The sequence below is a fragment of the Equus przewalskii genome, chromosome 32 (genome assembly GCF_037783145.1).
Source record: "Equus przewalskii isolate Varuska chromosome 32, EquPr2, whole genome shotgun sequence".
Lineage (NCBI taxonomy): Eukaryota > Metazoa > Chordata > Mammalia > Perissodactyla > Equidae > Equus > Equus przewalskii.
In genome coordinates, this window is record NC_091862.1 from 1,067,750 (window position 1) to 1,093,550 (window position 25,801).

Consider the following 25,801-nt stretch of genomic DNA (forward strand, 5'->3'; position numbering starts at 1 on the left):
CGTGCTCTGGAACTGAAGCTTAAGGAAGAAGATCACTACAATTTGTTCTCTTTTTCTTTCAATTAGTGTTTCTTCTGAGAATGCCAGCTGCTTGTGGATCGGAAGCTCAGCTGGTTTGTTCATACTTAACTTGGCAAACTTTGAACTGGAAGCAGTTTTACGTTACAAGGGTAAGATGAGAATTCAAATAATCTTTGATACAGATTTCACGTGACTTTGACATTTTCTTTGTCTGATGTTTGGGGAATCACAGTTTCTGTGTAGACAGCCTGTCCTCTGAATTCGAGGACGAGACACGTCAATCACTGGCCATAGCCGGCCCTCCTCAGGGTCGTGGTAACCTCTGGGCTGCTGGATCCCACCGACACGTGTCTGGTTCTGCTCTGACCTCTGGTGGCGCCTCCCTGAAGCTATTTCCTGTCTTTGGTCCTCTCCCGTACCTGGCTCCATGGGACGCCCTTCCCCTCCTTGCTCTGGGGTCTGTGCCAGTCTGTGTCAAGGACGCTTCAGTCAGCCCTGTCAGTATTTCCCGCTGAAGACGGGGCACCCGGGCCTGGACCACCTCACAGTGTGTCAGACTCAGCCTGTCTAAATTGAGCAGACGTGCTCTCCTTTCCAGCCTGGTTCCCGTCCTCAGATTCTGTCCATGGTGTTGCTCCTGGCCAAAATGTAGGGATGGTTCCCAACACCTCCCTCCTCCCTCCTGGCAGTCAGGTCTCAGCTTGGCCCAGGGCACACCTCCTTCCCTCTCCCTGGGGGGTCACGCCTCCGTTTTCATCATGTTCCGCTTGGTGAAGGGACTTTGCTTGAACCCTAGAAACCTCAGCGCCTGAGCACTCTCCTCCCTGAGCCGGCCAGTCCTCCTGTCCTTTGAGACTCCCCTGAAATGGTGCTCCGATCGGGTCTGTGTTCTCGTGGGAGTTCCGTCTTTCCTCCCCAGCACTTTCACCAGTGTGAGGGAGTTGTCTGTACGCTGTCCTGCGGTCCATTTCTCCACGAGAGTCTGCTGCACCCGTGGAAGGAGCTGACTGGCTCTCGTTACATTCCAGCCCCCAGCAGCCTGCGTGCAGTAGACAATCAGGATGCGGTGGATAGGGGCGCCAACGAACATTTGGCTCTGTTTACCTACCCCATAAACGTTGCTTCTTTATTTCTCTTTGCTGAAAATGAAGATTTTAGGAACCTCAGCATTCAAGTTGCTGGATCGTGTGCAGTGATGGGCAAAACCGGGAATCACATGGTGAGTCATGCCCATTCACTGCACTTGGATTCTGTAGCATGCCCGTCCGAACTTTCGATGTAACTTAGTGTCTTCCCTGTTTTGTCATGACGGGCTCACTAACTGAGATTTCATCTGTGGAAGTTTTCATGACTCACGCAGTAGTGTGCAACTTCTATTACCAAACTATATAATAGTATAAATGTATGCTATATGTATATACACTATATAATAGCACTGTATATAGATATGCACTATATAATAGTACTATATACACACACTATATGATAGTACTATATATATACACATACGCTATATAATGGTACTACATATATATGCACACTATATAATAGTGCTATATATGCATACAGTATATAATAGTACTATATATACACACACTATAATAGTACTCTATATATACACACAGTATATAATAGTACTATATATATACACACACTATGTAATAGTGCTATATATGTATGCATACAGTATATAATAGTACTATATATACACACACTTATATAATAGTACTATATATATGCACACTATATAATAGTGCTATATATGTATGCATACAGTATATAATAGTACTATATATACACACACAATATAATAGTACTATATATATACGCACACATTCTATAATAGTACTATATATACCATATATGTACACACTATATAATAGTACTCTTTATATACACACACAATATAATAGTGTTATATGTCCACATGCTATATACATGGACTATATCAATACTATGTCTATACCCAGACTGTATAATATTACCTGTATATGCACTATACAATAGTGTAACTACAAGTGAGGCAGACAATTTTTGAAGAGCCGTGTTGATGACGAGTGTGGATGCATGGTCACGAGTGTACCATAGTGATGGAGTTAATTTGTCACCCCCCGTCCCGTGCAGGCCTTCTGCTTGCTCACGTCCTTGTTCGGAAGTCAGGTCGCCGTGTTGGAGATCCGCCTGGCCTGTCTGGTGAGGTCTCTGCCGCGCCCCAACGTTGGGAAGGATCTCTCAGTGCTGCCTCGGTACCGTCCTTTCAAGCGGGACATGCGTGAGCCGGGTTATCAGTGGGCAGACTTTAGACCCCTTTTATCTTAAGAAATAAAAGTAAAGTTTAGTAAACTCTCTGTTTGAAAGAAATTCTTGCTCATGCCAATGCCTCCATCTTGTTTAAAACTAAATGGCTCGTCATTTATTTTAATGTGAAACACTATTTTATTTCAGAGTAGAATGTAGATTATAGAACAGCACTTTTATTAAAAGTATTAATGTATTTCTGGGAAGAATGAGCTTGACAGTGTTCTCACTTCTGAATACTGCACATCCACATCCGCCTGAGTTAATCATTGAAGTGTCCTAAAGTGTGCATTTCATTGAAAGACTCCTCTGTAGAATTTTGCTCTCATAGGATGATTTTGTGTTTTTATTTTAGCTCTGGTGTCTTACCGACCTCTCCACTCTACTTTGCTCTTGTTGAGGAAAAAAGTACCAAGCCGGCTAGTCAAAAACAATCGGGTCAGTATAACATTCTGTGAATATAGAAATACAAAAGGTGTTCCTTCCCTTTAGTTACCGTGATATCAGCATCGTTCTGTTGCTTTGTGAATTTGTCAAAGACAGGATTCAGGACTTCCTTCCTTCCGTTATGTCTTCGTTCCTCTGCCTCTTGCTTATTTCTGCATGCCATTTGTGGTAGGCCACGTGCTAGATGTTTCTTTTCCTGAAGTGGAGGTAATTCATAGGATTTCAAAAATATTTAATCTTTAGTGTCCCCTGGACACAATGTCACATAGACCGAGTTTAGCGTGCGGCCCGTTTGATGACGACGTGGGCAGTGTCCTGCGGGTGACACCCCGGCCAACACTGCAGGGAAGCGCTGACGTTTTCGTCCCTGAGGATCGGAAGTACAGAGTGTCAAACATTGCATTCTGTGTTACTTAAGGAATGAGAAAAACGTTTTTTGTTGTCTTCTTATCTTTTAATGGCCTTGGTTTAACCTTCTTTGCTGGTAATGGTTGCTTTGGCATCAGGTATGAAACTTCTTAAATGTATAGGTCACAAACTTATTCCATGTGTGTGAACTTTTCTGTTTTTAAGGAACTGTGTCCAGAATGACATGACAATGTTCAATATTTGCTTCTCCTTTAAACTCATTTTTACACAGCCGTGCGGAGTGTCGTAAAGGACCAGCCCCTGGTTTTCCACAGCAGAGTCAGGTCCTCTGGGTACACGTCTGCCCCGCAGTGAGTAAACCAGCTCGCAAGCCACTCACCCCAGTACAGGAACAGCAGTGTGACGTGCCAAGGAGGCAGGGTTCAAATACAAGCGTAACTATGTCCTGGAGGGTCATCCCACGGGCGGGAGACAGAGCACGAACAGCAGTTAAAGTGTAGCATCTGCCCTCAGAATGTCAGTCACACAAGTGGCAGCAGCTGCAGCAGCAAGCATTTATTGAGTGCTTACTGTGTGCCGGGCCTCCTGTCACCCTCAGATCAGATTATCCTTGACTAATAATGGTGATAGTGAGTGAGCGTCTAGTGGGAGCAGGGGACGGGGTGAATGGGGGCCGAGAGAGAGGGAGGCAGCGATGGGGGCATGTCTACACTGGCCTCACTCTGACGTCGGGGCGTTAAATCCAGTGTGTTCAGAACTCACATCAGCAGCCCTGAGGTGGGTCGGGGGAAATTTCAAAGACGAGGAAATATGAAAACCTGCTATCTGAGGAGTTTCAGGTATAACAGAGTCTTGAAACCCCTGGTCCTTCAGGAGTCCCAGGTCTCTGAGGCAACTTTGGCTTTTCTGTCTAAAATGCAGACCTGTTGCCACCCTCCTCCCGCCCCAAATCCTGACCCTTTATCTGTTCTCAACACAGCCGCCAAAATGGCCCCATTACCTGGAAGCCCCGTGGGGCCCCCTACACCGAGCACAAGTGGGGGCTTTGGTGGGCTCTCCAGGGTCCTCCCTGGGTGGCATCCACCCACCCTTCCTCATTGGCCTCACCTCTACCATGCTCCCTGCTTGGACCCCGTGTAGCCATACCCGGTCACGCCGTCCCATGCTGTCCGTCTGTCCCTCCTGTCTCAGGGCTCTGCATGGGCCCTTCCCTCCCCATGTGGCTCCCTGGGGCTAACCTGGGTGGTCTTGCAGGGCAGCCAGTCTCTGCTCCCCATGTGCAAGCCGCCGTCCTGGCTGCTCTGTATCAAGTTACAGCCCCGGCCACCTCTCCCAGGCCATTCCTGCTTTACTCCTTCTCTTCGGCCTGATCACTGGCTGGCATGACTGTGTGTTTTATTTATTATCTGTTCCATAAACCCCTCAGCCTGGGACAGTGCCTAGCACCTTGGACCCTCTCACAAAGCCCTTCTGGGTGGGTGGACGGATGGATGGATGGATGGATGAGTGCATGGGTAGGGGGATGGATGGATGGATGGAAGGAAGGATGGATAGATGGAAGCATGGATGGATAGATGGATTCTGAATTCATGTCCCGGCAAAATTGCACACCAGTGCATGCCCTGACCCTGTGGGATAGCTTAGTGGGAGTGGCACCTATATGTTAAGTGTGGACGGCTAGGGTCCACTTTATTAAGGTGTGTGTTGAGTGTGGGGCCCTGTGTGGGAGCCCAGGGGCAGGAGGGGGCCAGACCATGGATAGCCCTGCATTTGACTTTACAGGAAAAGTACAGGGTGCTGGTACAGTGTTTTTAAGGGGGTCACCTGGTCAGGACATGCAGCACAGCCACATCTCTGAGGCAGTGTGAGATGGATAAAAAGGAGGTGAAGCTGGCCTTGTCTGCGCCCACCTTCCTTCTTGGTGTGCTTCCCGCGCTCCAGCTCCGGGGCGGGGCTCTTGCTCCTTCTCAGATGCTCCTAGCTGGTCCCTGCTCAGCAGCCCTGCACCCTTTGTTCTCTGTATGGGACGCTTTCCTCTGGTCCTCGTGGGGCTCCTGTCCTGTCCTTGCCTCACCCAGGCCCTGCCTGTGTGAGCACCCTGGAGACACTTGTGGATCCTGCAGCAAACACAGAGCCCCCGGGGGTCGCCCCCTCCTGCCCCATCTTGTCCCGACAGCCCTGGGCTGAATGTGGTGTTCACTCTGCCTGGCCTGGATGCAGGTGCAGGACGGGGACGTGGCTGTCCCCATGTCTGTTGCTGGAGCTCAGCACCACGTGTGCAGGGAGCACACAGCACCGGCTCTTCCCATTGTTGTCAGAAGGGCCCCGACTGTGGCAGGGGGCATCTCTCCAGGGCTCTGTGCATCTGAAAAACGGGCCAGTGTGAAGTGATTGTTTAATTGCTGTCAATATTTAAAGTTCATATTCTATTAAAGGGAGAATTCAGTGTGACTTCCCAGTACATTGCACTTCTGTTTCTGAGTAGACTTGTGGAATAATGTCAGTCAATGGAATTTGACTTCTATTGAGATTATATAAATTTATTCTCCAAAAATGAAACAACTTCATAAGAATCATAGTTTATATTCAAATTAAGGGACAGTCTGCCTTTGTGAGCAGTTTTTTGATTTAGAAATCTTTCACACAAATCTCACAGAATATGATCAATAGATAATTTACAATGTAATCTTTGCAAAAATAATTGTAGCTTTTTTTCTAGTAATCCACAATTTGTAAGTAAATAGCACAGTGTTCTCCAGAATTTTTATACCAAAATACATTTTATTTTCCAGCAGTGAATCACCAATGTAGATATGTAATTGGAAGAATAGCTGTTATAATTAACGGGACACAAAGCATTTATGTATTTATATATATTTTTTCACCACAAAGTATGCATCTCTTAGAACCTTAGAACTTTTAATCTCTGGGAATGACATAAGAGTTTTCTTTCCACAGTGTAACCATGTTTTTACCAAAGACTAATATCAAGAATAATGGTAAAAGATCTTCAAAATGCAAGAACAATTACAAATGGTATGTAACTAGTCTATGCATTCAGAGTAAATTTGAAATAGTTTGGAGAGGCCCTGCAAATATTTAATTGAATTTTTTTTCGAACAGGTATGAGACCTTATAATTGTGTATACAGAAACATATGTATATATGTGCATATAGACACAAATACATATATAGTCTATAAATGTCCTTTTAGTCAAATTTAATTCTTTCATGTTAATCATTTTTCAGACATGTTGCTATTTTTACCACCTTAACAACTTTGGTGTAATTGTTAAAATTTAGTTTTAAAAAGTGTTATAGCTAATGATTATTCTTGATAAGCTTCTTAGGTGATAATTGGATGGAAAATTTCAGCAGTTCTAGTGCTCAATGTGAACCTTGAATGGTCGTCAATTTGGAAGCGCTCCCTTTCATCCAGCATCCCCGTGGCCCCAGGGCTGGCCTTCTGGCTCTGGCTCCACACCCTTGTGTGATGTGGACAAGTCATGCGGATTCCCTGGACCCATTTATCTAGACAAGAAGGCATTTGGGGGGCCTCCAGGGTCTTCCCAGTTCCACACTTGAAGGTTACATCATCCAAACAGAGATGCGGGCCACAGCGTTTAAAGTGTTCCTCACTTAATGCAATCACACCTGCACTTGAACAGTCATTAGGTCTGCAGAAACATGCACCACACACTGATTTTACCCATAGTTAGTGATGTTTTCTTATATTCTTTTCTTTCCCTTTCTTTCTTTTTTTTTTGTTGCTGAGGAAGATTTGCTCTGAGCTAACATCTGTGCCAATCTTCCTCTACTTTGTATGTGGGACACAGCCACAGCATGGCTGGTGATTGGAGTAGGTCTGTGCCTGGGATCTGAACCTGTGAACCCACATCTCCTAAGCGGAGTGCACAGAACCTTAACACCTTGGCCACAGGGCTAGGCCCAGTGATGTTTCTTGTGGCTCTTCCTGCCACTCTCTGCTGCTCCCTATCTGAGCAGGTCATTGACATTAAGCATGTGGCTGTGGCAGATGCCTTCCAACGCTGTGGAACCCACTGTGGTCCAGAGTGGTCAACACCTGGAGTTAGGCTGAACTCTGATTTTTTTGGTGATGTTTTTCTACAAGGAGCCTGGCTCTCTCGACCAAGCAAGTCTCTGATAGGTTTCTGGCCCTTGGAGGCCTTTTGCTGAGAGGCTGCACGTGGCCGAGCTGGTGAGGCCCCAACACGATGTCCTGGGTACAGGCCAGTGTTTCCTGCAGCAAGGCGGTCTGAACACCTTCCAGATTTGACTTGAGAGGGTGGCGTTGTCTCACTGACAGGCGTCTTGCAAGGCCAGTCTTACCAGCTTTTACTGAGTATACGTGGTAGGAATAAATATATACGATCCGTCATTCAGTAACTTCCAGTTTTTAGAACAGCACATTTTCAGATCGCAGCCACCTTCCCTTTGCTGCCATCTGCTGGGCGCCTGGTGCGTTTCTGCGTTTCTCTGACCCGTAACTAGGCTGCGACAGGTGGCTTCCTGTTTCATTTATAGTGTGGATCCTGGGACTGAGGAGGCCACAGGGGTGCAGCGAGGAGCCGGCCTCACAGGCTGGTCCCCACCCCTACCATGGCCTTGCACCACCTGGAGGCTGAAAACCAGTTGCTGAAATTAACAGCGATTTTTTTTTTAATGATTTTATTTTTTTTTAGGATTGGCACCTGAGCTAACAACTGTTGCCAATCTTCTTTTTTTTTTCTCCCCAAAGCCCCCCAGGACATAGTTGTATATCCTAGTTGTGAGTGCCTCTGGTTGTGCCATGTGGGACGCCGCCTCAGCATGGCCTGTTGAGTGGTGCTAGGTCTGCGCCCAGGATCCGAACTGGGGAAACCCCGGCCACCGAAGCGGAGCCCGAGAACTTAACCACTGGGCCACCGGGCCGGCCCCAACAGGGAGATTCTGACTAAAGGTCTGGCTGCCCTTCATATGGGCCGTGTGCCCTGCTCACAGGTCCCTCCTGCCCTGCTGTGGATTTTGAGCATCAGTCCTTTTTTATCCCCTGCCTTCTTTGGCTTCTTTTAGAAACTGGGAATGTGATCATTTTCATGGTAAATAGAAGCCATTTGTGGATTATTTGAGTCATTAGTGTTAGGACAGCCACCCACAAAGAGTATGAAACTGAGGAGTAAAATGTGTTTTCTCTGCCCGAGAGCCCTCCCCCTGAACCATCTCGGTATTCGTGTCCGTTTATATTAAATCTGATAAATCTTTGATATTTTATACTCAGAACACATGCATTTCTTGGCAATACGGAAAATGTCTATTTTAAAGAGTTATTTCGTGGTTTTGAAATGGAAGAGTTTATATATAAATATTCAAGTTTGATGGAATAAAATTACGCGTGCAAATAGGTGAAAACCCACTTTAGTTCCAGTCTGTTTTTCATTTTTCCTTTCCCTTCGAACTGTATCTTGATCTTTATCATCTCTGATCTTCCTTCCAGTAAGGAGTACCCCTCAGAGAGCCCTCTGCCAACCAGACTCAGCAAGCAGCTCGCTGTAGCCAGCGACCCCACAGCCGTGTGCTGCCTTCAGTTTTCAGGTAGGTCTGCTTCGCGGCGTTTCTAAGAGTCCCTTCTTCTGCCTGCTGTTCCATTGTAAACAGATTTTAAAATCTTGGTTACGTGCAGTTATGTGGCATTGTCGGAATCTGGCTCAGAATCAGACCTCACCTATCTGTCAAGGGGAGAGCAGAATCAGTGCACAGGATTCACATTTGTACTGGGGGCTCCTGCAGAACAGGAGCCCCCAGATTTGGAATCGCAACCTCCTCCAGGTCTGTGCTCCATGCGTGAGACCGTCTCCCCAGTAAGCGTTCAAGGGAGTCTGGCAGGAAGGCTGCACGTGAGGGTTATTTGTAGGCAAAGAGAAGCTACAAAATAGTCACCGACTTCCCCTGGGGGCTGGTCGCCTGGTTCGTCGATGGGTTGAAGGAAAGTGCACCCGTGTCTCATATCAGCACCGTCCCCGCCCCCGCAGATGGAGCCTTTCCCGCAGGTGAGCTCTTACTGACCTCCTGGAGCCACTCTGCTCTCAAGTGCCTGGAAGCGCCTCTTCCAGACTTCACTTCTGGGACATCAGCTTTTTTCTAAATATAGTTTGGAAGAAGTTGGGAGGCAGCCCTCCTTGACGTGGCTCCACTGTTTGAGCTCTTCCATCAGAAGTGAACGCTGTTTCTGACCCCCAGGTTTTCCTGGCCCTCAGTCCAGGCTGGATGTAAGGCCTCTGCCTGCGAGCCTGCGCCCCACCCCCACCTCCACTAGTGTTCCTCTCGCCGTAGGTCCAGTGTCTTACGTTGGCTCCCCAAGGTTATAGTTACTTGCAACTGTGCTAAATTCCCCTTATTTTTCATATAATTCTAACCAAATAATTTTTTGGATAATTTTGGGAGCTTAGATGCATAGCATGGTCAGCAGACGTGTTTGTGAAGTTTGATATGCTTGCTCACTAAGATGTGCTTATAGAGAATCACACAGATAAGATTACAGACGTAGGATCCCCAGGTTTGAATAATTATTATCGGGGACGTCTATAATTTGTTTCTACCATATGTCACAGAAACGTCCAGGTGGGACTGCTCAGTCGAATATGCCGCTTCAAACATTGGCCGATGGGAGGCGGGACGCCCCGGGCCTCAGGGTGGGCACCCCGGGTTAGGGTGCTTTGGGTTCAGATCCTGCGCTGCCTGTTGACAAGCCCCTAGACCCCGGGCTCACCGCCCCCACTCCCGATCCTCAGGCTCCCTTTCTGTAAACGGAGGCTCGGGCCGTGACATGAGGGCTGGCACAGGGCGGGGCCCCTGGTGGACCCTCGGTGAGAGTGGTTGGCGGTTGAATAGATGCTGTTTCCTCTTTGAGTCAGGTTTTCTCACTGCCCAAGGAAACGGACCTCAAGTTAACTAAAGATTCTACACTGTGCCTGGCGCAGGCGGCACTCCGATGACTTTTCATTCTACAAGGGGAATCTCTCGTTTGTTTTAAGCAGATGATGGACGGCGGCTGGCCTGTGGCCTAGCCAACCACTTGTCACTGGTCTTTGATGCCGATCTTTCCGGGAAACCTGCTGTTTTTTCAGGTAAAATGTGTGCTAATTTTAGTTAATATGAACTTACAGATGGGTCTCGTTTTGGTCCTGGTTATTAATTGCTAAGTGCCACGTTGTTTTTCCTTCTAGACAAGAACAGAATAGAACCAAGGCTTGAATTGAGGGGATGAAAGGGTGAGATTTAATAAACTGGACTCCACTGAGCCCGGCTACACCAGACAGAGTGAGGCCAGAGTGCAGGCCCTTTCACGGCAGGTGCCCTGCGGTCAGCAGCCATAGGCTTGCAGAGTTCTAGGGGAGCGTGAGGTCGAATCTTACCTAGATGTGAGGTCGAGATAGGTTTTGAAGTTAGTAGGGTTTGTATAGAGATGTTTCCAGGAATGTAACAAGTCAAAGCATTTTTTTTTTTTTAAAGATTTTATTTTTCCTTTTTCTCCCCAAAGTCCCCCGGTACGTAGTTGTATATTCTTCATTGTGGGTCCTTCTAGCTGTGGCATGGGGGACGCTGCCCCAGCGTGGTTTGATGAGCAGTGCCATGGCCGCGCCCAGGATTCGAACCAACGAAACACTGGGCCGCCTGCAGCGGAGCGTGCAAACCCAACCACTCGACCACGGGGACAGCCCCCAAAGCATTCTTTTAAGCAGGTAGATTTGAGATGGGGGCAGCCATGTTACAAGTTTTACCATTTTAGCTTCACGACTCTGACGTACGGACGCCCAGTCCTGAAACCTCGAGGAACCCCCATTCTTCATCGAGTTCCTGATACTGCTTGGTTCAAAACTCACACTTGGTAGATATTTTAACAACAACAGCAAAAACACAAGAAAAAATGAAAAATCTTCCACCAGTCCACATGTTTTTGTGAACTGGAGAGATGAGGAGTGGTCAATGGGGAGGCCACACCAGCCAAGGACAAGAGCGTCCTCCCCATGTTTGTCCAGGTCCCAGACTCAGGCTGGCTCCAGGGTCTGCGGTGGGCTCCCTGGCGAGGAATAGGGAGACCCTCTGACGGGAGCCCAAGTCGCCGCCTCTCACCTGGTGTCTCCACAGCATCTTTATTCCTCGTCCTAACCAGCCTCTGGCCCATGTAATTCCAGTACATTCTGCGGCTCTCCAGGCTGAAAACCTTGGCTTCGAGTGCTCTTGTTAAGGCACGTTGAATACGAGGGGGGTGGCGCACGGGTGTCTTTCTGTGCTTGACAATTGGTATAAATGGTAACTGTGTTGGTTACGTGCATTTCTCTGTCTTTTATTGTTGGAAAAAGGGCCTCTGCTGAATTAAGAAAACACAGTGGATGTTTAAACTCACCCTTTACAAAAGCACACCCTATTTCCCTTTGGGAGAGAGCGATGATTACCCACCTTCCCTGTTCTAGCGCATCATTTCACCCCACGTGGCGAGTTGTTCATAGTCAGGCAATTCAACTTTGAAAAGAAGACTGGTTTCTCAACGCTTTTCCAGAAAGCAGAAAAATGAGTGTTTTTAATTCCGATCATCATCTAAGACAAATAAGTATATTCTGGATATTTTGATTGTGGTCAAAGTTAGAGGCTGAATTGAATTCCTTCCTGGAGGACTCGGACTGGAGCACACCCAGGTGGGGAGTCGCGGTCTGAAAACCACTGATCACCGTCGTATTCAATCTAAAAGGCATTTACATTTACGCTTTAGAATTTGGAGCGTTTTCCATCAAATGTTGTTGTGCAGTACAAGGATTGCTGGGCACCCCAGTTCCGTGCCTGCCCTTAGTGTGTGCCTGGCACAGAGCAGATGCTCAAGGACACGGGAGAGATGTGCCTGAGGGCGCGGGTGTGACAGCTCAGTTCTGGGGTCGGTCACTCCAGAAGATTAAATTTAGTTAGGATTTCATTAAAAATTACGGAATTGTGTAGAAACTAATTTTTATAAAAAGATGCAGTTAAGCTCAGAACGTCTTGCTTCCTGATCTGAAGCCCTTTGCCCGTCTGGTCTCTGCCAGGTCACCTCCCTGTCTTGTGGGCGTGGCACCCGGCTTCCTCTCCACGTGGGGCAGTCTGTGTCCCATGTGCTGTCAGTCCTTCCCCTCCAGCGGGAGGCTAGCCCTGGGGAGGGCTCGGGGTCCAGGTCAGCGTTTTGTGTCCTGTCCACTCTTTCTCAAGTTCCTCGCCCGTCGGGGACGTCAGTCAGCAGGTGGGACGCCTTTGTGGGGTTCTGGCAGGAAGACGTGTGCGACAGTGAGACTGAGAGAAGAGGAGGATGAGAGAGCTGATCAGCTGGAACTGGGGTCCCAGGTCCCCCTCTCACCCCACAGAGCCGGGTCTGCGACAGGCCTCGAGGTTGCGGCACCTCGTGTGTCAGACTGGAGCCTGGAGGAGAAGGTGGGGTTCCCGGGGTCTCGTGTGGAGTCGGAGAGGCCTGTCCCTGACTCTCTGCGCTGGTGCACGGGGCAGGCTCACTGGCCTGTGAGGCATGGGACCAGCAGAGGGGCATCCCTTATAGTGTCTGTGCTGTGAGTGCTTCTGCCTCCTCTGGTCACTTAGTGGGCCCTTGTCTGGTGCCCGGTGACCGTGGAGTACTAGTTAGTAGTGGCAGGGACGCAAGGGCGAGAGGCGGGCATGCCCACTGTGCTGGGATTACAGCTTAACTGGGAAGAATTAAGCCTAGTTGAACGGTGGTGGCTTCACCGTGCGTGTCCCCCTGGCAGGTGGCCTCGTCAGCCCCTTTGCATCTGGGTTAGGTGGTGGAGGACTGAGTTTCGTCATTTGATGTTCAAGGAAAGGGTGACCCGCTCAGCTGGTAACATGGCCACTTCCAAAGGGCCGATAGCCCAAGTGGGCAGAGCTCCTGCAGTCCCGCCCACGCCCTTCCCTGGGAGCTGGCTCGGCCGACAGCCCCGGACACTGGGCGAGGGGTTGTAGCCTCAGACACACGAATCTGCAGGAAAACATCGCAGGAGCCGTGACTGGTGACAGAAGCCACGTCTGTTGGTGGAGTAGCTGTGATGGTGTTTGCAGCCCGACTTGACCGGTCCTGGTGCTTTTGGTAAAACTCCCAGAAATTCACACCAGAGGGCAGCAAAGCCATGTCAGATGTCTTTCTGCTCAGGAAATTTGAGCTTTAAGTTTCCTCGGGTCACGTTACAGAACTGCGATATATACTATTTATAAATCTTTACAAATCTTTCCTGGTTTGTCCACTTTTTCCTTGTTAGTTTTCTGACAAGTATGATAGGGTGATATTGCCGTTTGTGGTCTAATCTTTAAATTGCTGTGTGTGACTCACATGCTGAGGCCAGCGTGGAGGACAATCTTGGGGCGATGAGATCTCGCCGTGGCGAGAACGTGCTCCTCGTTGTGGTTACTCACCCTCTACGATTTCAGCCACAAACCGCCTGGGCCCGGGAGGTAGAGTGTGGTCATCCTTGAGCTGCCGGGCACTGCGGTCCAGGACCTGGTGCGTGGAGCTGCAGACCGAATTCCCTCCGCCCTTCCCAGCACATCTCGGGGACCTCGGGGAAATGCTGCTTTGTCACAGCCCAGAGGTTTCTCTTCACGTGTGTCCCCTGACAGCCCAGCTCACTCTGCCGGGGGCCCCGTCACACCAGCACCCAACCCCACCCTCTCGCCATCTCTTACCACCTCCAGAGGCCTACGGCTTTCATTTCCCAAACTCGGAGAAGGCATCTGTGGCTGGCTTGCCCTGTGTCTCCTCCGGCTCGTCCACTTCTCAGAGCAGCGGGCCATGGTGTTGTTAGGGAATGACGTTAGGACGGCCTCCCCTGGAGTGATGGCCGGTCAGGTGGTTACCAGGGCAAGGAAGGTTCAGAAATAAGTGTGTGCAGGCTGAGGAGCCAGAGAGATGCAGATACCCAACCAGAAAGAGCAGAGCCGGGCGGGTCAGGGCAGGTGTGGGAGTGAGGAGGGCGGCAGAGCGCTCCCAGGCCCCGGTCACAGTGCTCCTGCCACTTCCTCAGGACCCAGCTGACCATCTGGATGGCTCAGAGCTGAGGCAGATGAGGGACAGGGAGCCCCTGGCATGGGTGTGCGAGAGTGTTGACCAGATGTGTGTTTGGGGTGATTCAGCCCAGCTCCCAGCAAACACCAGTGTTGCTGTGAATTATCTTTCCTTCCCGTCCTGAGCATCGATTCATCCTTCTCCAGAAGGAGGGGGTGCAGCCACTGGTACCCAGGTCCGTTATCTGTAAAGTTAATCTGACGTTCTAATCGCCTAACATGAAGATGGGGCCGCGTCCTAAGACGTGTTTAGGGTGTCTGCTGAATCAGGGCCGAGGGTGGCGGTGACAGAAGACGTTGAGAGGGTCATAGTGGCCCAGAGAACAGACTGTGGTTGTCAGCTGAGACCCTCTTTCCCGGCATTTGGATAAGAAGCGAGAAGCGAGTGATGATCTCCTTGACCCCGGGATTCAGGATGACCCTCCTTTTCTTCCTCTCTTGACTGATTATGTTTCAGAAGCTTTCATGGGGCACATTAAATAGACTCTGGCTGTCCATGTGACAGCCGATCTGTAGTTTAACGTTGGAGGGCCGGGCTCCGCGACACATTCGGACGCCTGCAGAGCCGCACTGTTGCACCCTCAGAAGTCACCGTCCACACGGCCGCTTTCATGGTAGAAAAAGGCTTTCAAATCTGTCACAACAAGTAATCAGATTACATGTGACTGTGTTCAGTAAGCCCTCCTGACTTTTTCCTTCAATGTTAACAGAATAACAGTTCTTTAAAATGCAATCTCGTGAAGCCCACAGATTTCTATACATTTTATGTTTCTACATTTTATAAGTTCCTTCTTTTAAAACATACTTTTGTCATGAACTTCATATTTTAAAAGATGTGAATTTTTGAAACACCTCCTTCAGAGACCACATGAAGCCTTTAAATGAAGCACCGTTCCCACCCTCGGGCTTTGCTGCCGCCGGCGTCGCTGTACCTGGGACAGGCCTCCGGCTGGGCAGTTTATTCCTGGGAGAATTGCAGTTCTGGTGCTGGGTGCAGTGCTGGCCCCTTCCTGCCTGCTTCTGTCTCCCGCAGGTCACGATGGGGCAGTGAGCACCGTGTGCTGGAGCCACGACGGCAGGTGGCTGCTGTCCACGTCCCAGGACGGGACGCTGAGGGTGTGGTCGGCTCGCAGGACGGAACTCGCCTTGTGTCTGGTAATGGGGGATTCCTGTCGGTCACGGGCGGGGATCTCAAAATGACCAGCCCTGTGACCTAGAGATGTCGGACAGTCACAGCTGCCCAAACAGAACTTCCTCCAGGGTCCCGTCTCTTACCCTGCTGGGAGGCAAGGGAATGGGGTAAACAGGAGTTTGCTTCAATGCACGAACAATGATCAGCGAGATATTGTCTAAAATGTGAGTATGTGTATGTACGCACATCCATAATGTGCACACGTGTGTAGCACACAGACACGTATGTATGTTAAATATCTCCTCCATTTGTGTGGCCAAAAAATGACAGAAGGACTAAAACTAAAGTACTGGAATAATTTAAAATATGAATTCAATGTGATTTTATAGCAGAGGTAATAATAACGGCCAAGGGGATATTACGGGAGGAAGTACCTTTTGGGGAGAAAAACGACTTGTTCTGGTGGACGTAGAGTTGGTCATTTGGAGACAGGATGAGAAAGGAGAGATGGGAAGGTGACAGCCGTCTTACAGCTGAGGCGGGAGAAGAGGTGAGAACAGCAATCGGCCTCGATTAATCGATTAATCAGATTGTGAGCTGGCGGATTGTGGATTCTCAAAGACGGTGTTAGCTTTTATTTTCTGAGTCTTGCCATAAAAAGGAGATGGAGTCCTAGGAACGCTGACCAGGGAGGGAAGGTGGTCAGACCTCGGCCTGCGCGGGGGGAGGCATTTGGTGGCCGCAGTTGAGGAGGAGAAATGTGTTCTGGGCTTGTTAATGCAGTGACTCTTCCTGCACCACAGTGTTGGGGGTTGTGAAGCATCACGTGAGAGCAGACACCTCAGAACTGCATTTTGAAACGTGTTTAGGATCTTGGCTTTAAGAAAATCTTTGCTACTTAACATGTTGACTGCCAAGTTTCAATTTTCTTTCTTTTTTTTTTTAAGTTTTTCAATGGTCAGAATTTAAAACACTCATCACGGTAAAATTTTAATGATATAGCATCTCCTAAGACTAGGAAGAAGAAACGAAAGTGGTAAATTGGTTCTGACAAAGTGTGTCTATACATTTGGAATGAGTAGATGTTTGGTGTTAAGATGAAGGAACTTCATATTCAGAGCAAAAGTGTTTTTTATTAACGTTGATTCTGTTGGTAATAATTACCAATCTGTGTTACAGGGTGAAGGCATGTTTCCTAGGCCCGTACAATCCGCACAGTTTTACTACATAGACGCCTTCATATTGTCATCGTCCGGCCCTGAATTCCAGCTGCTCAAGTACCACGTGGACACCTGCAAGGACGACCTGAGAAGGTGGGCGGCCTCCCTCCCGGGTCCCTTCTGTCTTCACTCGGAGGAGGCTGCGTTCTCCATAGTGAGTTGTATGTAAGGAAAGGGTTTGCGTTTACAAACGTCGTCCACACGTCATCAGAACCATGTGCTCCTGAGGTTCTGGTGGGAGCCGAAGGCTCGGCTTCTCCTCACTCAGGGCCGCCCTGAGCTGCCACCCTCCCTGAGGTGCCAGTGGTGTCAGGAGAGAACTCGGGGGCTCCGGAGACTGGCCCCCAGCCTCGGTGCTGTAACACATTTAGCTCATGTTATGTGGGACAATTACTGCTACAGTAGAGTTAAGATTATGAAACGTTTCAAATATATGTAATACTAAATGCCTACTTAGCTACACCGAGCTTTGGAAAATAATAACATTTTGCTTTCTTTGTTTCTAAATCATTTTAAAGAAATAATCATCACAGAGAGAATTAGTGACCCCCCCACCCCGTCCTGTCCCCCGGTCCTCTCCTTGAGATTGGCGTGTTAGCTTCCTGTCCTCGGTTTTATATTTGCTGTATCTCCAGGTGTCATGTAATTTTTGTTGAGTGTTTAAATGTAACACTCCCTTCTTAATCATCAGAGTTATGTTTCTGAGGTTACCCATGCTCATGAAAGTGACCTCAGTTTGTTCATTGTAACCGTTATGAGATTTGTATGGTAGAACTCGCCACAGCCTCTTGGCCCATCCCTCGTGGATGGACACCTGGGTTGTTCCCGACTGCTTCCTGTTCCGGCAGTGCTGCTGGATTTCCCGGTGCACATCTGGAAAGGGAAGTGGTGGGGAGTTTTCAGACTCACCTTCTCTGGTCGTCCCGGCAGCCAGGAGTGTTCAGTGCACACTGATGAGAGTGAAGGTTCGTCCTTTGCTGGAAGGCTGTGCCCAGGTCCCTGCTGCCCTACTTCCCACAGGATCGGGTTCCGCTGGCCGTCTTCCCTTCTGTAACTGAACCCCCACTAACAGTGGTTCACACCAGTGGGATTTCCCCCCACCCATGAGCCGTCTGAGGGGAGGAGGTTCAGAGGCTTAATGATTCCACTGGGAACTGCCCTCTACCCTCAGTGCCCATGATTCTATCCTGCTGTTTTTCACTTCATGATTTCAAAGTGGCTGCTGTAGCTCCAGGCATCATGACCATATTTCTCACATCAAGTGGAAGGGGGAGATCTTCTTAAAACCTGCAGGCCACATCCCCCAAGAGCATACCTGGCCTTTGGGGTTGGGACTGGTCTGAGGAGTGTCTGGGCAGAACTGTCAGAGTTTATAAACTGGGCGAATCACTGCAAGTCTTGTCTTTAGATGTCAGACTATGGGGAGTAACCTGTATGTCAGTTTCTGCTCTTATTTTGGAGAACATGGGTTTGAACGAGCTTATGTTCCAGGAGTCTGAGCTCAGGGTCTGTTGTGGGATCCCAGTCGCCTGTCCCTGTCTCGGGACCATGGGTAGGTTTTCACTTTAGTAACCTTTTCGGGTCACTTTATGCATTTCCATCGTGAAGGTGGGAACCCACATCGCAGCTGTCCCTAGGTCTAGGCCAGGGAGCTGGCTCATCTTTGGGTCAGCTGCGTGGCCAGGAAGACCAGGTTCTGAGGCCCCAGGATCCATTTGGATCTGACGTGATTGATCCGTGAGGTCACTGCCCGTCCAGAGCAGAACCTGGTGCCATGGCGGGTGAACAGCAGGGTGCAAGGCTTCCCGTGGTGCACCCGCAGCCTTCTTCCTGCATGCACTCGCCTAGAATGCACCCGCCCCTGCCCAGGAAGATGCTCAGCCCCGTGGCCCTGGGGCCTGCCCTCATGAGATGATGGCAATGGATTGACTAAATGACCTGCTATGGGCCCCTTCCTCAACTATCTGCCCCTTGTACAGTGTCATTTAGGGGTAGAAGAATGGGAAATAGGAGTCACTGATGCATAGCACTTATCAGATCAAGCTGGTTAGGACTAACCAGAACTCCCGCCCCCTCCCTGGACTTACTCCCTGGGATGGTGTCCCTTGTCTGTATCCATCCTTCTCCTGACCCTGGGGTCTGTGTGGGCTCTCGTAGTCTGTTCACAGGGCTGAGATGCCGCATCATGTTCCTGCCCCATCTCACTGGCCTGCTTTCCACTGGCCTGAGTTCGGGGTGAGCTGTTGTTTTAGGAACTGAATTGCGACCGCTTGTTGCTGGCCAGGCGTTTACAATGTCACTTTTTTGATGATACAAGTCCCTGGAAAAAGCTTACTGTGCTTCTGGACTATTTGCTTTTAGTCAAGGTGTGTTTGGGTAGCTGCAGCCAAAGCTGGGTCTCGGGAGTCCTTCACGTCCGCCTCCTTCCACCCTGGCCTTGCACCGCTTACTTGGTGAACGGAGGGTGGTCATGCATGGCCTGCAGCCTTTCCTCCATCCCCACCTGGGCAGCTCCCCGTGGAAATGCTTGAGAAGGGCCCACCTTCAGGTTTGTTTCCTGCTGGGGCGGCAGCTGACCTGGCCCCCTTCTCCCGCCCTCAGCTGGAGGTGGTGATTAACTTCGTCAAACCATCAAGGCTCCAGATTATGGTTGTGCTTCCGGCTTCATCAGCCACCCTGCTGTAGGATTCTGAGCAGTTTTCCTGCTCAAATGCACAGAATTTATGAATCTTCATGCTATCAGTGGGCTTCATTCCCAAACCTCCCCTGTGGTTCAGCCCCTTTGTCACTTGAGTGTGTGGCCGACCCCCAGTTCCTGTTTCTCCCAGGACTGGCTCTTGGAGTCGCCCTTCCTTGGGCTTCTCTGGCCCTCAGGCCTGTCCTGCACTTGCCGTCACCCTCCAGGAGATCACCTCTCTGCAGGACTCTGCCTCTCAAGGCCCCAGTCCCGTGCCCAGCCTTCACCTACCTGTGCAAGGTTTGGACTGATGGTCTGCTGCATCCTCACCCTCGACCTTCCCAGAGGTTCAACACTGAGCCCCCGACGCCTTTGCCCCATCACCAGCTGTACCTGCATGTGCCCCAGTCCTAGACGTCCTGGACCAGCCCCGGGCATCTCCCTGGGTCAAGATCATGTCCTGGAATTGCTAGCAGATTCCTTTCCTTTATGAAATTATTGTTAGAGGTTGTTAAGATCACACATTTATTAAATGAATACTAACTGCATATATTATCCTTTAGAAAATAAAGAACTTATGTTTAAGTGGAAATACAGATCATTTATAACCAGTTGGGTTTCTCCTTAAGTATACATAATTATTTTAGAATTAGGAGAAAAACCCACCTTCCCATAGACAGAGTGAGTTATTTCTGGCTATGTATAATGGTACTTTTTCATGAGGTTTTCCAAAGGACAGTTAAGGTAACCGACCCCCTCCCTCCCTCCCTCAGTGAGTGTTATAAAATATGATCATTGGGTGATAGGAAAACGTTTTTTTCATCTTCTATTTTTTTAAAGGTAGAATGCTTAGTTATGGTGGAAAGGAGACAAAAAGATGGATCATCTTTGTTTTTCCTCCAGATATAAACAGAAGAGCAGGTGCAAAGCCATGTTCAGCCTCCGCATGACGGATGCCGTGGAGATGACCAGCTTCTCGGCAGTAAATGACTTCTACTCCTGTATCCTTTCTCTGCGTCCTCCCGTGTCCCCTCGTCCTGAGCGTCGTCCTTCCAGCAAAGCGACCGTGAGCGTCTGAGCCCCGGGCACTGAGAGAGCTCACTGTCTTCCTGGTTAAGTAATGCAGCATGTAGTGAGTTCATCTGATTGCGCTGAGGCATCTGGTCTGTCGCTTATCGAATAATAGATTGTAACTTAGTACATTTTAAAATAAACTGCTGCACATAACGACAGGCATCCTAGCAGTTGCTGTCGAATATGAAATGGAGCCCCAAACTTGAATTTTTGAGTTTATGGCTTATGCGATCCCTTTTGATTAAAAAGCATTGATTTTAATTTATTTAGAAGCAAAGCTCTGATCCTCGGGAATTCATTTTCTAAAATTTTAATTTATCCAAAGGTCTAAGTCGAATTCTTCTGAAGAGTTTTATAGTTGAAGTTTCGGAAGGACTGATATAGTGTATTTTAGTTGGAAGGGTGATATGTTTATGCTAGAATATTTTGCTGAAAAAAAAAAACAAACCCAAAACACCTCCTGGCAGAAGCATGTGGTTCTGATGACTGCAGCCGTATGTGATGGTCTCTCCTATGTTGCCGTCAGCACTGGGTTTACTGTTGGATCTAGTCCTCTTCCTACCATGTCGGCTTTTTGTGACTCTGTTCTGGGCTAAACATGGAAGGTGAGGTGGTCCTGGTGGTCACAGGACCCCTACATTCATGAATTGTCCCCCGTGTGTCAAATTTATAAAGTTTGTCACCGCTACCTAATAATACACCTCACTGTGAGTCTTGTCCTCTCACTCAGGCAGCCTGTTCAGGGGAGACCATCTACTTTTAGGGTTTATTGTCTACTCTTCAGCTCAGACCTGTCTTCTGAGCCCGACACCTGCATATTTGGCTGCTATTCCACCTCTTGGTTTGGGTATTTCCTGGACGTCTCAAAGCTCATGTATCTACAAGTAGGACTCTTGGTCTCCCCTCAAAATCTCACCACCCAGGGTCTCCCCATCATCCTCACCAGCCCCTCCACTGCCCACCAGCTCCTGCCAGCTGCCCGGGACCAGATGGGGGCGGGGACCATGATTGGGGCTTCTCCAGAGGGGCTTCAGAAAGTCGTAACTAATCATCCATTTGTGCGTCCTCCAGTGTTCCAAGATTTATTAATAGCATAAGTGGGACTGCTCATGCCCATGGGTGGACCGTTGAGGGGAGTTCCCTAACTGAACCCTCAGACATCGTGCTGACCGCTGGCCGGAACAGGACGTTGGAAGTTTTCGACCTCAACGTGGGCCGCAGTGCCGCCCTGATAGCAGGAGCCCATTCGCGGCCTGTCCACCAGATCTGTCAAAATAAAGTGAGTGAGGCTTTGACAGGGCACATTGCTGTAAAATGTTGTGTTGAAAGTGTTTACGTACAGGTATCAGATACAAGTGTCTGGTGCAATTTTATAACAGTTTGCTGCCGACTTCAATGTCAGTGTTTATTGATCATTAAATTATTCTAAGTCTTGATGTTTGACCTTAGAAGATATTTTAATACCGTGTCGAATGTTAATTTTTGTACTTTTGTCTTTGGTTGTTTTATGGCCCATTTTTGACTTTACTAATAATATCTTCTCACTTGAACCTTGACAGAGGGTTTGGGTGTTTCAAACAGTAATTGGATGGAATGACAGTCATGTAGGTTCTGCAGGAACAAGAAGCAGCCTTTGCAGGTCAATACCTTCTCTTTTCTGCTAGTCCATTTTGACAGAGAAATAGTTTAAAAATACCCACAGCTGAGGGTTAAAGATTTGGGACTAGAGGAGGTAGCCATTTTGATGAATTCATTGTTTCACAGTTTAGTTCAAAAGACACTTTGTCACCCAAAAGAGCATCTACGAGATTTGTGAACAAAACTTTTGTTTTCAGGACTACAACTGCAGTTTTTATTTTTGATATATTCGGGATGGCTTTCCAAATTCAGGGTTTATTTTGCAATGCTGTCTGAAATCTGCATTATGATTCAGGGGTATCATATTTTTAGAATGGAGTTTATTGTATTGGTTAAAAAGACTCTCTTATCTACAGTTTTGATACATTATTTCAGGCTTACTTTAAATTTCTGTTTAATAGGGCAGCTCTGGTCTGGTAATCTGTGAAGTTCTGTAACCAGTTTGAATGGAAAAGAGCACAAATTCTGGACCAGCGGTTGAATTCTGTTGAGGCAGGTGTTGTTCCAGGGTCCTTCTGGACAAGGGGGAACTGGAAATGCTGGAGCCACAGCAAGACCTTTTCAGGGGTTCAGTCGGGGAGGCCCCTGGGTTCTGAGCCAGAGCAGGCCTGAGGCTGGGTGTCCAGGAGCCTGGGAGCTGTCGGGCTTGTGTGGCCGTGGGGTGGGGGCAGTCAGCCCAGTCAGGGGCAGAGGTTTGGGATGGAGGGCCGGGAAAACCCGGGAGGGCTGCCTGGGGCTGAGGAGCAGGCCTGCAGTGTGCAGGGTCATGCACTCATCTCTTTGCGGCTCATCCTTCGTCTTGGATGGGAGGCCTTCCAAGGCTCAGACAGGCATCTCATCTGGACCTTTTGTCCAACATTACACCCTCCGAGGTTCATTAATTAGGACACTTCAAATTATGATAGGGGAAGAATTTTCTGGTTTTTATAACGCTATGGAAAATATCAGCTTGGAGAGAGTTGTTGAAGAAAAGATTATTTTTCTGCATTTTCTTTTATTTGTACAGAATATTAGTGCATAAAAACAGAACAAAAATATTTTAAACACCATGCAGTAAGTAGGTCCCCCAGATAAATGAAGGGATCTCTTAGAAGGATTTTGTAACTTCTTTGTGAGGAAGCCGCTAAAACAGCAAGCTTCGAGATGGCGAGCGTGCTCGTTGCACAAGTTGTGTGTGTGTGTGGGCAGACCCCGTGCTTCCATGTCACGTCTTCTGGGGACTGTGACGAGATGGCGCCGGCTTGGTAGTTGGAAGCAGGAATAGGCCGGCTGTTCTGTATTCGAGAGCCGTGATCTTATGCGGCTAATTTCACAGTACGATCTGTCAAGATTGGGTTTAAGATTGATTATTAGACTTTATGTATTTCTGGGTTTTTAAGTGAGTTTGATAATTGAGTCATATATTTAAAATGATTATTACCCTAGTACCCATCCTGTTTTTTAGGTATTATGATTTCTTTTAAATTCAAGTGCAACTCAATGAGTTACTAGGCAATATTTTGACGTAGAATCTGAAAGGATCCATCTGAATTGCTAAATTTGTTTAGTGAAGCTTTGAGGTGAAGGTGTTCGACTTCAGACACTTCAGTGCAGGCTGGTGTTTCAGTGGCCTTTGTGGCACCTGGAACAATCGATCGATCGTCTATACCTAGAATCTGCTCTCTCAGTATTTGCTGATGGGATCACAGCTAACTCACCCACAGAAGAAAAGAATACAATGCTTTATGCAGCAGATGAGATGCAAACGCAAGCACAGTGGGTTTCTTGAAAAGACTTGTCAGCATATAGATTTTAGGGATGAAATTTTGATGAATAGCATTTAAAAATGTTTAATGCACTTAATAAAAAAATGTTTAATGTATTATCCTCAAAATGCAATATATAAAATTCATCTGAAGATAAAGATTTCTAACATTCAAGTGTCTCTTGACGTGTGATGAAGTTGTATGTTTGGTGAGTTTTCCTAGAATTTCTGAGTCTTTAGTTAATAAATTCAGTGAGAATTGACTTAACTTACCAAATGTTGCCGTTCTTGAGTTAAAATGTTTGTCATGAAGATAAATATAAATCTCTCGTGTGATGTTCCTTTAATGTCGTAAATGTTACATTTGAAACATATTTATTACCAGGCTTTCTGACACATGCTAGTTCTTACCTCTAAAGTTTTATGAATTATTAGAAAAAGAGTTCTTTGTTCATTTAATTTTTGAATTTATTGTACATGACTTTTACTAAAGGCAATCATTTCAAAGCTGATTATCATCATCATGATCATCATTTTTTTTTTAAATTTCACTTTTATTGATGTAAAAATTTTATTTTTTGCTGGAGGAAGATAAGCCCTGAGCTAACATCTGTGCCCATCTTCCTCTGCTTTATATGTGGGATGCTGCCACAGCATGGCTTGATAGGTGGTGTGTAGGTCTGTGCCCGGGATCCAAATGGGTGAACCCCGGGCCTCTGAAGCGGAACATGCGAACTTACCTTCTATGCCACCGCATTGGCCCCCTCATCACCGTTTTTTTTTTTTTTTTTTTTAAGATTTTATTTTTTTCCTTTTTCTCCCCGAAGCCCCCCAGTACATAGTTGTATATTCTTCGTTGTGGGTCCTTCTAGTTGTGGCATGTGGGACGCTGCCTCAGCGTGGCCTGATGAGCAGTGCCATGTCCACGCCCAGGATTCGAACCAATGAAACACTGGGCCGCATGCAGCGGAGTGCGTGAACTTAACCACTCGGCCAAGGGGCCAGCCCCTCATCACCGTTTTTTGAGTGTAGAAAATTCTCTGGAAGCATCTCCATTATAAATCCCTATTTTCTTTTTCTATTAGTTGTTCTATCCTTTATTTTTTGAGGGTTTATCACAGAGTCATAAAAACTTGGTCTAGAATGAAAATTAGCATCTTTGAGCTCATTCTGAGATCTTTTTTGCAATTTGGTCCCAAAACTTGTTTTAAATTATTTCAGCTGTTTAAGTTTCAAATGCAAAATATAACTTTGGAGTTTTAAATGCTTTTTTACTTATAATATAGGAAACAAAGCCCTAGCTTCAAAATAGTGGTAAAGACAATTCTTTTAAACTTATCAGTTTTTCTCCTGTTTTCAAGAGAAGCTATTTTATTTTGAAAAATAACGTGATGCCATTTTGTCTGCTATCTTGAAAAGATCTTGTTTCCCTTCCTCTCTGTTCCCATTTCATAATAGAAGATTTTTTAACCTTTTGCACTCAATACTTTTCTCTGTTATAAGGAATAAATACAATAATGTACATAACTGTCTTAGCACATGCTAAGTTCATTAAATGCAAACTATTATTCTTATTTTTTAAATATAAATTTATAAAGGCTAAATGGGCACTCCTTAGAAAACTCTTACCATTCAAATGCACCTAATTTCACACAATTCCTTTGTAGCCATGAGTGTTAAGGATAAATGTACAGGAATTTGCTACCTGCAGTGGAAAATCAGATGAATTAGATATGACTTCTACTTTCAAAGAAATCGCAACATAGAAGGTTATAGATGTGGACGTGGATGGCTTTTATTCAAAGCTGGCTATTATAAGCACCATGAAATGATATGAAAGAGTCCACGAGAGCAATGAGGATGGAAACCTTTATTCTGTCCTGTGAAGATTAGCGAAGTCTGTGTTTAACTGGACTCACGCTTTCTTACGTGACGTGAACAACGCACAGCGATCCTTTGAGAAAACGCACCATAAAAAAGAGTTATTTCCTTTAAACACTTCCTGTTTTTATAGCACTGATAAAAAAATAAGTAATAGCAGATTTTGCCTGAAACTTTGAGGATATTAAGTTTTACCAAGATTCGGTTTTCTA

At 47.4% G+C, this 25,801-nt stretch overlaps 1 protein-coding gene across 31 annotated transcripts in view; it reads left to right on the forward strand.

Moving 5' to 3' along the window:
* The window catches only part of WDR27 (WD repeat domain 27), a 213,997-nt gene that overhangs the window by 42,238 nt on the left and 145,958 nt on the right, over positions 1-25,801 (forward strand). For 21 of the 31 annotated variants that reach the window (XR_011535545.1, XR_011535543.1, XR_011535546.1 and 18 more), the window contains 12 exons: positions 67-170; positions 1,173-1,240; positions 2,146-2,267; positions 2,675-2,757; positions 3,407-3,485; positions 6,094-6,171; positions 8,630-8,727; positions 10,170-10,259; positions 15,257-15,378; positions 16,535-16,668; positions 20,156-20,253; positions 21,484-21,605. Coding sequence is in view for 15 of the 31 variants with exons in the window: in XM_070603052.1 (XP_070459153.1) it covers positions 67-170; positions 1,173-1,240; positions 2,146-2,267; positions 2,675-2,757; positions 3,407-3,485; positions 6,094-6,171; positions 8,630-8,727; positions 10,170-10,259; positions 15,257-15,378; positions 16,535-16,668; positions 20,156-20,253; positions 21,484-21,605 (1,198 nt within the window). In the remaining 16 variants the exon portion in view is untranslated. Of the gene's footprint in view, positions 1-66; positions 171-1,172; positions 1,241-2,145; positions 2,268-2,674; positions 2,758-3,406; positions 3,486-6,093; positions 6,172-8,629; positions 8,728-10,169; positions 10,260-10,717; positions 11,462-15,256; positions 15,379-16,534; positions 16,730-20,155; positions 20,254-21,483; positions 21,606-25,801 lie in introns of those variants that run through there. The other 10 variants (XR_011535560.1, XR_011535557.1, XR_011535555.1 and 7 more) reach the window with 4 other exon arrangements.